The sequence below is a fragment of the Labrus mixtus genome, chromosome 13, assembly GCF_963584025.1.
Source record: "Labrus mixtus chromosome 13, fLabMix1.1, whole genome shotgun sequence".
NCBI classification, from domain to species: domain Eukaryota; kingdom Metazoa; phylum Chordata; class Actinopteri; order Labriformes; family Labridae; genus Labrus; species Labrus mixtus.
The window spans coordinates 7,501-20,000 of NC_083624.1; the positions used below are offsets into that span (position 1 = coordinate 7,501).

General features: G+C 43.7%; 1 protein-coding gene across 1 annotated transcript in view; it reads right to left on the bottom strand.

Moving 5' to 3' along the window:
- The window catches only part of LOC132986557 (kalirin-like), a gene marked incomplete at its 3' end in the record, with an annotated part of 80,424 nt that overhangs the window by 2,062 nt on the left and 65,862 nt on the right, over positions 1 to 12,500 (bottom strand). The window contains exons 4-11 of the mRNA XM_061053005.1: positions 11,583 to 11,775; positions 10,015 to 10,188; positions 9,847 to 9,930; positions 9,596 to 9,727; positions 8,690 to 8,812; positions 2,896 to 3,018; positions 1,938 to 2,129; positions 1,123 to 1,254 (exon numbers count right to left, since the gene is read on the bottom strand). Of these exons, the coding sequence (XP_060908988.1) occupies positions 1,123 to 1,254; positions 1,938 to 2,129; positions 2,896 to 3,018; positions 8,690 to 8,812; positions 9,596 to 9,727; positions 9,847 to 9,930; positions 10,015 to 10,188; positions 11,583 to 11,775 (1,153 nt within the window). The remainder of the gene's footprint in view (positions 1 to 1,122; positions 1,255 to 1,937; positions 2,130 to 2,895; positions 3,019 to 8,689; positions 8,813 to 9,595; positions 9,728 to 9,846; positions 9,931 to 10,014; positions 10,189 to 11,582; positions 11,776 to 12,500) is intronic.

The following is a 12,500-nucleotide window of genomic DNA, read 5'->3' on the forward strand; positions in this document are numbered from 1 at the left end:
ACCAGGAGGAGGGGCCATGTTTTAATGTTTACAAACATTTCTACAGACTCCGCCTTTAACACATTTGAGATGCAGAAAGGGAAACAACCTAACAAGCTGTTTTTCTATGATAAGTACAAAATATGATTCAAACTGTCGTGATCAGGAGGTCGAAGAGAAACGCACGAGGGAGTGATGAAACAAAGCTCCAGAGCTCTGCCTCCACAGAGACGGTTCTCTGCTTCTTATCTCATAAAGACGTCCGTCCTCATTTTATTATCTTACAGAAGAAAGAACATTTTGTTCGAGCTCATCTTCCACCATAAACATTCAGCAGAGAGAACATCTGCTCACAGTTATTATTTTATGTCATTTCCTTTCTGTGAGCCCGGAGGAGCTCGCTCAGCATTGTGACACACTTTCAATCAGTGCGAGATAAAAAAAACAGCACGCCGCAGACACTTTCTGCAGCGTCCTCACAGAAAATCAAAATGCAATGGACATCGCTCGCCGAGCCAGACCGTCACCACCCGAGTCTCTTCTTCATGTGAGGGGACATGATGTGGACTCACAGTGAGCCTCCACTGCAGGAGAGTTCCCAGAATGCATTTAGTGACACTTTGAGGGTTTGTAGACGGACGATCTGGACGATGGTGATGCAGCAGCTGAGCGGTCCAAAAGAGAGACTCTGCCCCTTAAGTAAGTGATGGTTAGGATGGTTTCACACTAACGACCCGGGCCCAGATCTCAGTTTTGCTCGATCCCAAAGTCGGGTTCACTCGATCAGCGTGAACACAAACGTACCGTGTCTCTGTGGGAGATTTAAACGCAACCGAAACCGCCCTCAAACAAGGAAGCAGGAAGAGGGTCGATGTTGGCGTCTCAGAAATAACAAAATAATAATAAAAAGTTAGCAGGATGGACTCAGCCCGCGAGTGGTTGCCATGGTTACTTCTTCTTCGTTCTGCTTTATGGTGGATTTGAGAAACCAATTGTGTGCATACTGCCCCCTGCTGTATCGGAGTGTATACATACGGACGTGTACTCGAGTACAGAGTGATGTTACTAAAGTGAACGCTGACCAGCGGGGGAGGGGGAGAGAGGAATCGTGCCTCTCTCTGGGGATACTTTCTGTTGCTTTACCTCGGTGTACGCCTGCGTGACCTGCTCGTACAGACTCTGGTGGCGGTGGATGGCGATCTCCAGCTCCTGCATCTCGGTCGGTAACCCCCCCTCGCTGCAGACTTTACACCACGCCTCCACCTCGGACAGAAACTGAGGAAGCAACACACACACACACACACGAGGAGAGTGAAACAACTGTTGCAGCATCAGAAGACGTTTTTGAACTGATTGAGTCATTTTGCTTTCGTTTTGTGTTTTACTTTGAAAAACCTTTTTAGTAATTATGCATCGCTGTGATTTTGCACCTGGAAAACGACTTAACAAATCAGATGTGATAGAAGACGACAGCCTCTCTTCTCCCCCTCACAGCACTTTATGGTTTATTTTTATCCTCCTCTGAAGTCTTGCCAGTTTTCTCATTTTTTCCTCCTCCTTTCTTGTGTTTCATCTTTTATCCTGACACATTTTTTTGTTTCTGCTTTTCATAACACACTCCGCTCGCTCGCCCCCCCTCCCTCTCTCTCATCCCGTCTTTTCATCTGCTGATCCACTCAAACGTACACTTGTAGCTAATGTCAAGGGCCCAGCAGGAATCAAACATGTCCCCGTCTGTTGCCATGTCAACCTTCCAAGAATCAGCAGCGGAGTGGTTTGATCTATTAAATATAATCAGACTCTAACAATGTCCCGTTTTCATTTGACATTCTGGGCATGTGTCTGCTGCTGAGAGGATTACATCGTTCAGAACCCAAGCAACCCAAATGCCACGCTAAGTGGAACATGTTCTCCTCTAATGGCAGAACAATAAAGATGGCGTCCGCTCCTCATCTTACCTGTTCAGACTTCTGGTGAAAGACAGACGACATGGCGAGGATGGTGGAGCGCTCGTCGAGGGCGGCAGCAAAACTTTTCCAGTCCTGATCCAGCTGACTCGAGATCTGTTTTATCTGCGTCGAGGCGTAGTGACCCGACTCTGCCAGCCGGCTCGCCACCGACATGATTCTGTTGATGTTTACGTAAGCGTTCTGGGAAGAAAAACAAAACAAACATCAACAAACTTTTTTAAACGGTGCTACAATAAAGAAATGTTCATCTCGAGCAGCAAACTAAAAAAAAAGAAGCCGACGCTGAAGTGAAAAGTCCTGCAGTTCCTCTAGTGTCCACTAGAGGCTGGCTGCAGAAGCACAGGTTTGGAGTCCCATCGATGGCGGTCTCCATGCTGGAAATGCTGTCTCAGTCTAACTTTCAGTCAACCTAACGACAAGCTGAGAGCTGGAGCTGAGGCGGGTTTTAAACCTCCTGACAAACCGTTACACCGCGCCCACCTGTCAATCAGGTCAGCTACACGCCTTATTGTGAATAACTCTTATCCTTCATCAAATCAAAACTGATGAGTCATCAAAACATTCACCCCCCGTACAGTGTGTGTCCATCGAGACATGAGCTAATCACACCTATTTGGTTTTTTGAACCAGGCTGTAAACATGTTAATCTCTGCTGTAAAAACAGGCTTTTTAGAATGGGTGTGTATGTGACTTCCTGTGCTTCTGCAGCCAGCCTCTAGTGGACACTCCAGGAACTGCAGGATGTTACACTTATTACACATTTGGTAATAATGTGTGAGAATCTTGGAGTGCTTCAGAGTAAAATCTATTAAATTAAAAGTTAAAACATTAGTTTATCTTAAAACACTAAAATAAATAATCTCTCAAACTACATAACTCGACTCTGATTGGTGGACTATGTCAGTAATATAAAGGTGTGAGTTTCGTCTGTGTTGACTCTATCTACCATGGAGTTCATGGCGAAGTGGTTGTGTTGCGTCTGCAGCTCCACAGCGTGTTGGTATCCTCTGCCGATCTCCGTGTGACTCTGCAGGAACACGTCTTTGTTGTGGATGATCCAGTCGAACATCTGCAACCACAAAACAACATTTACAACGTCACAGGCTGCTTTTCTGCATCTCCGTCAGTTCGGTTTAAAATCACACTGGGGGGGCGCTGGTGGCTCAGTGGTTAGTGAGCGCGGCCCATGTATGGAGGCAGTAGTCCTCCAGGCGGGCGGCCCAGGCTCGAATCCCACCTGTGGCTCCTCTCCTGCATGTCATTCCCCCCTCTCTCTCTCTCTCCCTGATTTCTGAATCTATCCACTGTCCTGTCTCTACATTAAAGGCACAAAAAGCCCAGAAATAAATCTTAAAAAAAAAAAAAAGTCACACTGGAACTAAAGTTGAATATTTAGAACTAAAAGCAGTACGATACGATACAATACGATATGATGATACCGTTCTATATGATACGATACATTACGATATTGTACAATACGATATGATGATACCGTTCTATATGATACGATACATTACGATATTGTACAATACGATATGATGATACCGTTCTATATGATACGATACATTACGATATTGTACAATACGATATGATGATACCGTTCTATATGATACGATACATTACGATATTGTACAATACGATATGATGATACCGTTCTATATAATACGATACATTACGATATTGTACAATACGATATGATGATACCGTTCTATATGATACGATACATTACGATATTGTACAATACGATATGATGATACCGTTCTATATGATACGATACAACACCAATGAAGAGATACCATTGTATCTCTGTGTAGGTGTCGTTGTTTTCCTTTTTTTCCTCTGGATCAAACCTCTTCCAGCTGCGCTCAACATTTCTATTTTTTTTTTCTTTTTTCAATTCTTTATTTAGAGGATGGTTGATAGTCTGTAAAGAGGGATGTGTAGTTATTTCCTTTAATATGTAGGGCGACAGTTCAACATCTATTTTTAACAGAAACCTGTTTGCACTGTGAAGTACAGTCAGCATGTAGAAACAAAAAGCATCATGTTTAAAACTGATCTTTGTCAATAACACGCTCCTCGCCTGTAATCATCTTAGATCAGTTGCTGTGACTGATCTTCTGTGTGAAACAAAGTTAGCGAGCAAACGTAACCATGACAGAGAGAAACTGTGACCACACACACATCAACAGGACGCAGCCGGGGGAAATGAAACCAAAGGAATACTCCTTTAAAAAAACAAAACATAATTGTCATTCCCTCTGGTTGGCTTCATCTCTACCCCGACGATCAGCAGCGAGCCAAAGAGGCCGGGACAACCTTCAAGGTTGTTACTCCATCTGAATCCATCTTCGCCGACAGATGGAGGCCAGTTGTTGCCATGGTTACCACATTATCTACACTGTAGTTTATGTAGCCGTGTGAGTGTTTGTCACAGTGTAAACTCTCCTCACACCCACACAGCAACAAAACACTGATGTGGACAAAAAAAAAAAAAAAAAAAATTCTCTCCCTCTGTTTGATTCAGCAGTAAATATTTACCGCTCCTGCATGTGGACGTCTGTGTTGAGTAACACACGAAGTCGGGTGACGCCCGTCTGTCTGAGCGTGTGTGAGTGTGAGAGATCAAGCTGGACTACCAACATGATGCAACACCAACGATGCAAATGTCATTTTTAAAGGTTGACATTCTCTTTTACAACAACTGCCAAAAGTACCTGAAACTTTCAGTACCTGCACGGGTTGCACACGCTCTGCTTAAAGGTCACATATCCTCCTCCTCTTCTTCAGTTTAAATAAGTCTCAGAGCTCCTCTTCAACATGTGTGTGAAGTTTCTTGTTCTAAATCCACTCTGATCCTATATTTGATCATGTCTATAAACCCCTCTATTTCAGCCCTGCTCAGAACAGACTGTTTCTGTGTCTGTACCTTTAAATATGTAAATGAGCTGTGTCTGACCACGCCCCCTCTCTGGAAGGTGCTTGGGTGTACTCGGTCTTTCTCGCTCCATGTCCTATTGTTTACGGTGAGAAGGCAGACTCAGAGGGCAGAACAAACACCTAGCTGTGGGAGTGTCACCCACCTGGGGGAGGGGCTACTGCCCTTTGTGATGTCATGAAGGGAAAATCTCCAAACGGCCTGTTTGAGCACACATTTTCTGAAAAGTGGAGCAGGCAGAAGACGGAGAGGATGGACTTTTCTCATCATTTTGGTGTCGTTACCGTCTGGTATTAACTAACAAAATGAAAGTATTTCAACAGGCGGCCATGTTTCTTGTCCGGCTTCCAACTGGAAGGCGGTTAGCTCGGGTGTGACTTCATTCAGCTCTGAGATCCGAGTAGCGAGGTAAATGGAACGCACCAATAGTTTGGATTTTACACGAGAACTGAAGACACAGCTGACACTCAGCTGGTGCAACAGGACGCTGGAGTCTTTGAAGTTTGTTTGCAACAAGTAAATTAAGCTAATTCATTTTCTTACGTGTAAAAAGTGATGGCACTGGAGTCCTACAGGTTTGCAAAGATTACTAAATAGATCTATGGTTTCAACTTAACCTTTGACCTCCACTTCAACATGAAGACCTCTCCTTCACGAGGACTCACTCAGTCTGGAGGTTTCTGATGAAATAGTCGCCCATAACTTTTCTCAGGGCGTCTTGAATGTTCTTCTTGTTATGTAAAAGCACTTCCTCTCCGCTGAGGCGCTCGGTGTTCAGAAGTAATCAGAAATGTTCGGTGCTGAGAGCTCCAGACCTTGAAGTTCTCACACTTTAAAGACCCGGGTCTCTGAAATGAAATGAGTTCCTCTGAAGACTCCAGGTCGGTGAGAAAAGCTCCTACGCTGGAAATACAGTTACAAGCTACTTAATTCAATCTACTGATGTTGCCTTTGTGTGCATGGTCCAACTACTCCTTCAATAACAGTTATAAGAATATCATCAAAGGATTAAAGGGCGCTGATGGCCAAGCGGACGGTTAAGTCACCTCCCATGTGGCAGTGACATCATCTCTGACTGCAGTGAGCGAATGCCCTGAGGACGCTGAACTCCTAAAAAAATAATGTTAAGAAGATGTAAAGACCGTGAATCCTTCTGAAGGTACTCCAGAAGTTGATGTGGAGCAATCCTGAACTTTTATATCTGCCAACCGAGGGAGAAAGTAAAAGGAAAGCAGCAGTGGCCAAAGTCCTCACCTGTTGAACCTGTGAGAGACATGATGGAGCTGAAGCCGTCTGAGTGTTGAATTAATCCGCTCAGAAGTAAAGGAAGAAATAAATGAGGCAACTGATAAATTACAGCTCAACTGAAGCCTGTGGCTCCTTCCCTGCATGTCACCCCCCCCCCCCCCCCCCTCTCTCTGATTTCTGACTATGTTGCTTCACAACATCTTCACTGCTCACATCAAATTTAAAGGTCACATCTCCTCCTCCTCTTCTTCAGTTTAAATGAGTCTCAGAGCTCCTCTTCAACATGTGTGTGAAGTTTCTTGTTCTAAATCCACTCTGATCCTGTATTTGATCATGTCTATAAACCCCTCTATTTCAGCCCTGCTCAGAACAGGCTGTTTCTGTGTCTGTACCTTAAAATATGTAAATGAGCTGTGTCTGACCACGCCCCCTCTCTGGAAGGGCTTGGGTGTACTCGGTTTTTCTCGCTCCATGTCCTATTGTTTACGGTGAGAAGGCAGACTCAGAGGGCAGAACAAACACCTAGCTGTGGGAGTGTCACCCACCTGGGGGAGGGGCTACTGCCCTTTGTGATGTCATGAAGGGAAAATCTCCAAATGGCCTGTTTGAGCACACATTTTCTGAAAAGTGGAGCAGGCAGAAGACAGAGAGGATGGACTTTTCTCATCATTGGGGGGTTTGTAGACGGACTAGAGACACATGTTAGAGTTAGAGGAACATGGGGAAGAGGATTTTATAGAATATGTGACCTTTAATTCTGTTGATATCTGGAGTTAAGTACGATGGTTTTCTGGGGATAATAAATGAAGCGTTTTATCAGTGAACATGATCTCGCCATTTATAACTTTGTGGAATGAAAACGTACTTCTGTGCGTCGCTGTAAACAGGCTGGTATGATAATGATGAATGGAATCCAAACATTCAGTCACGAGCGTGAATAATCACTTCACTGGTGGAGGGGAAGCTACGCTGGCTGATTTTCCACTGGTTCAGATGGGAACTGTGTTCTCCTGTTTAGATAAACAGGCGTGTTCATTCAGACCGCCAACGAGTTTCCAGAAGCTTTTCAAATGACTCAGAGTCGGTCGGAGAGTATAAAACAGTGTGCAGGAAGGTGGACTGTACAGGAGTTGATTTCCTGACAGGAGGTCAAGATAAACTGTCCGAGGTGAGAAGAGGAAACTGGACGTGTCTCCACCCTTCAAAGTCAAAATAACAGTTATATTAGATTTAATCAAAGCTGAGGATGTTTTTCTTTCTCTGCAAATATTATGATCGCAACCTTCTCGAGACCCTGGACCTATTTTTAGAGAAGGAGTACATTTCAACACATTTTGTCTTTGTGCATCGCATCCCTGAGGCGCCAAATTTAGACCCAAGGTCGTCTAAAAAAAACACCCTTTAAAAACCTGAAGTATTGTTTCAAAACAACCGAGGGGTTTGAGAAAACTGTACAGGATATTAACGTCTACTAAAATCTTGATTTCTCAGCCTCTGTAAAACATTTCAAAGTTTAAACCCTCGTCTTTTAAAGAGGTCATATTCTGTCCTTTTTGGGGTTTGTATATTTAATCTATGTTCCTACTTTTGTACGTTCACAATAGATAAAGTTCTAAAAAAGTGTCTGTTTTCATGTACTGCTCCTCCTTGCTCCCTCTCCGCTCTGAGTCCGTCAGCTGCACTCTGCTGAGCCCACACTGTTAGACCCCACGTGGGCCAAGTCTGCTCTGATTGGTCTGCAGATCCGCTCTGTCGTTATTGGTCAGTTGCTCAGCACGCGTCTCGGAAATTTCAACATGAGCTGCAGGGCCACAACGAGCCAATGGGCTTAGATCAGTGATCTCACACTGACAATGACGTCGCACTGACACATTTTTATGGAGGGGGGCTAGAACCGAGCGTTACATGCGGCTAATGCTACAGCTAACAGGAGGACGTAGGAGAAGCCGCGTTTCCGCGGACTTTGAATTTTTGCACATAGATGTGCCTAAACATGCACAGGACACTTGGAAAACACACTAAAGAGCATATAAAACCAGAAAAAGAAGAATATGGGACCTTTAACTTTAAATCATTGCCTTGGTCTTAAAGGTATATACACCCAATTGTTACATCCGATCTTAAAGGTATATACACCCAATTGTTACATCCGATCTTAAAGGTATATACACGTAATTGTTACAACCGATCTTAAAGGTATATACACCCAATTGTTACATCCGATCTTAAAGGTATATACACGCAAATGTTGCATCCGATCTTAAAGGTATATACACGTAATTGTTACATCCGATCTTAAAGGTATATACACGCAAACACCGCATCTGGTCTTAAAGGTATATACACGTAAATGTTGCATCTGGTCTTAAAGGTATATACACGTAAATGTTGCATCTGGTCTTAAAGGTATATACACTCACATTGCAAACAGTCAAAACGGGTTAGATAAATTATTCTTGGGCTTCTATGTTTAAGACAATTTTAAAAAGTGAAATCAATAATCTGACAGTTTGGTCACTAACGTTTAGTCTTTCAAGTTTCAGGTCTGACCCACCTTTTCTGCATCCTGCTCAAAGAGGCGGAGCTGGAAACACTGATCCAGCTTCAGCTTGGTGATGTGCCACATCTGGTGGAGATTCTGCCGTGTGGAGTGGAGCTTATCCAGCAGACTGGCCACCTGGTTATAAACAAGAAGGAAGACGTGTGTGATGGTGTTTCTAAAGATGTGTAAATAATTAGGAAACTGCGTTTAACTTAGATCTGATAGATCCATCTCCTGTGTTTTGTATTTCTTTGTTTACATTTAATTTAATTGGACGATGTAAGTATATGTAAGACTCTTTAAAGCATCATGTTAAATATTGAAATGTATTATCCTGTTTGCAGTGGAGCGTGTATGTGCTTGATGCAATGAAACGCACTGTGTTCTCTCACAGCCTTCCCTGTGGAGTCTTCCAGCTAACGAGCTAACCTGCAGCGAGTACTTCTCATTAGCTCTAATGAGGGACGCTAAAGGGCAGCGGGCCTCGGCTAGGTGAGAAGAAATGACATAGTGTGCTTAATCATGTGTAACAGTGCTTCAGGTGTTCACAGTGGTAATGATGAAATATGCAGACATGTTTCTGAAGAGCATCGCTGCCTGAAATGTTGAAGATTCGTCTTAATAAATGGTCAAAATAACGGTTCTGCCCTTCATCATGTTGGATGTTTATATCGTGTTTGGCACAGACTGTCAGGTTTCCTAATGAGAGTAAATCTGAGTCTTTACTTTTATTATTGCATGACTTAAAGGCAGGGTTGGTCATTTTCAAAAACTAGCATGATTTTGAAAGTAGCATTCCCTCAGTGCTCCGTCTGGACCCCCTCTCCTCTGTGCTCCGTCTAAAGCCACGCCCCCTCACTTATCATGAGAGCAGTGGACCAATCAGAGAGCCAACAAAGGGTCAACTGGATGACTCACTTTGGGCACTAAGCTCTGGAAGTCGGCAGAGCCTGAGATGCAGTTCCTCCCTGAAAAGCCGTCACTAGATCGGATACACTGCAGCAGTCTCTGGCCTTCCCGGTCCAACTCCTCCACCGGAGCCTTCAGCACCTGAAAGACAAAGAAGAAGAATAAAGAGGAGAACATTTTAATTTAACTCTTGGCTTGATCTGATTCAAAGTTGTTCCTATACTTTGGAGTGGATTGCCTGTTTTTGTTCGCTCTCTTACCTTCTTCTTGAGTTGAGTGTGCTCCTCGATCAACCGACGGGATCCCTCCACATCTGCAGGAAAATCCTTCTTGGACTGAAGCTCCTGGAACACACAGCACATGTCTCTGAAATCATGAAATTCATGCATCTTTATATCTTTCCATTGATTGACCATCCGTCCATTTACCTGCAGGTCTTCCAGTCTGGACAGCAGGTGAACAGCGTTGGATATGAACTCCTCCAGAGAGACTCTGAGGTCCATCCACTCCTCATGGTTGTAGTCCAGAGAGCCTTCGAAGTCGTCCGTCAGCTGTGAGGGATCCACCAGTTTGGCCAGTCCTTCAACTGACACCATGCTGGTCTAGAACGTGCAAAAGAAGTTCAACAGAAATATGAAATGTGTGCTTTAAGCAGACAGATGGTTCTTCCAGATTTGTGAAATATGTTTCAATGACATCATGCAGGTCTGATGTGCAGTAGTAAGAATAAATACCATCTGTGTAACAACATGATCAGAAAACAAGGGTTTGAAAAATTTTGAAAACATTATAACACTTTCATGACATTTAGGGCTCTATGAAATCCATTTTAAGTTTTTCCAGATTCCGTTTTCCCTGTTTTAATTCTTATGAATTCTGTGTTTAAGGATGTTTTCCATTGGATCAAATCACAGATTCAAGTCACTGGACATTTCATCAGATCAGAAAAATATACATCTGCTGGCCTTTATCACCTTTAGTAGTGCCAAGGCCGCCCTGCTACCGTCTGGCCCGCCCCTGCATACGAGTGGAGCTTGCGTTTAGCGTGCTCTGTATCTTCAGTGTTTGGATATAACGCAGCGCTGTTTGTGTGGAGAAGTTCACAGACTCACTGTCGTTAAGTTACTGATTGTAGATAAACGCAGACACAGAGAAAAGTCAAAAACCACCTGTTTGACCGGATCCTGTGCGTTCTCGACCATAAATACTCGGTCGGTACGGATCATGGACTGTGTTCTGTTGCACTAAGAGTAAACATGTGAGGGATGTCTGGTGTTCCTGTGTGTGAGTTTATTCTATTAAATTAAGAAAATAGTGGATTGCAGAACAGTTTGGGCTCAGAAATGAATTAATTAAAGAGGATCTTTATCCCTTATGTTTGGCAGCCTGGCACTTTAGCAAATGAGCAAAGAGAGAACTCTTGACTCAACAAGGTCAACACTTCAAATGAGACTGCAATGTGTTGTTGAAAGTTAAGAGCAGAGAGCCTGCTACTGTGTGAATCTATCTCTAACCATTCAGAGACGGTTTGATAGATTTACCGTCTCAAAAGATGATTTGTCTTTATAATGACAGGATCCCAGAATATAACTGGGTCTCTGACTGAAGTTTAAGCTAACAAGGACAGGCCATCTAAAAGCTAGCCAAGTTATCCTGTTAGCTAACAAGAACAAGCTGCTTGAGCTTGTTAGCTAACCATGACTAACCTTAACCGAGAACTTTTATCCTGTTAGCTAACAAGAACAAGCAGCTTCAGCTCCTTAGTGGACTAAAAGCTGTCTGAAACCAGTCTTATCGACTTTTTTAACGAGCATGAACAAAACAGTTTAATGTTTATCTCAATAAATATAGATTCATCTGTAGGCTGGTTACATAAGACATTCTCAAGCCTCTTCTGCCCCCCTTTGGCTGATGAAAGTATTTTCAAGCCCCCCCAGCGTACGTGACCATTTCCTGTGATGAAAAACTCAAACTCAGACAAAACAAGGACGCTCGCCTCAAAGGAGAACTTTGCACTGCCGAAGTTGGTTTTCTGTTTCTGCCAGAAGTTGTCAGGTTTGATGATGAGCGCCACGCAGATCTCAGCCGGGAAAAACTCCTGCAGCGTCTTCAGGAGCGGCTTGATGAGTTCCCACTTGGATCCACGCATGTCGATGATGACAGTGAAACCACGTTTACAGACATCCTCGCTGAGAAGAAGAGAGAGAGGAGATGAAAGAGAGAGCAGAGGAAAGGAAAGAAGATGATGTTTGGGTACACAGTAAAAAGAGAACGGATTGAAAACCCTGAAATGTGAGGTTAGTTAAAGTTGCTGTTCGTTGTCAGACTGTTACATCAGCTAATTATGAGAAGAATCCTGCAGTGAACTAATTTCACATCTGGAACACATTCAACGTTTGCTCGTCCTCACACGGCAAGAACAGCTTTCAAATCCATATTTTCATGTCTGGTTCCCCATCAAGACACAAATGCAATAATGTCTGTTTTCACTAGGGCTTGTTTTTAATCTACATCGTGTTTAAAGAGACAGAGTCAGCAGCTTCCTCCTTCAAAATAAAAGACAGACTCATGTAGGGACCTTCAAAATAAAAGACAGACTTCTCCTAAAGTGAAGCTGCTCCATTGTCCCTTCTGGGCCTCCGTACATGTGTGGTGGTGACTGTGTCTGCAGAGACTCTGTCCTCTGACTGGATTTTACTGTTCTGATTTGTGACGCTTGACTGGTGTGTTTCCTCCAGCCAATGACAGAGCAGCAGGTGAGTTTAGAAAAGGATGCAAATCAGTGATTGGACGCCACCACAGGAAGGTGACAAACATCGGCGGTTAGCTTGTGCTAGCGTGCGTTAGTTTGCAGTGTAGGTACAAGCAGTAAATGTACACACTACGTCCTGCAGGGGGCGGGGCTTCTGGTGAG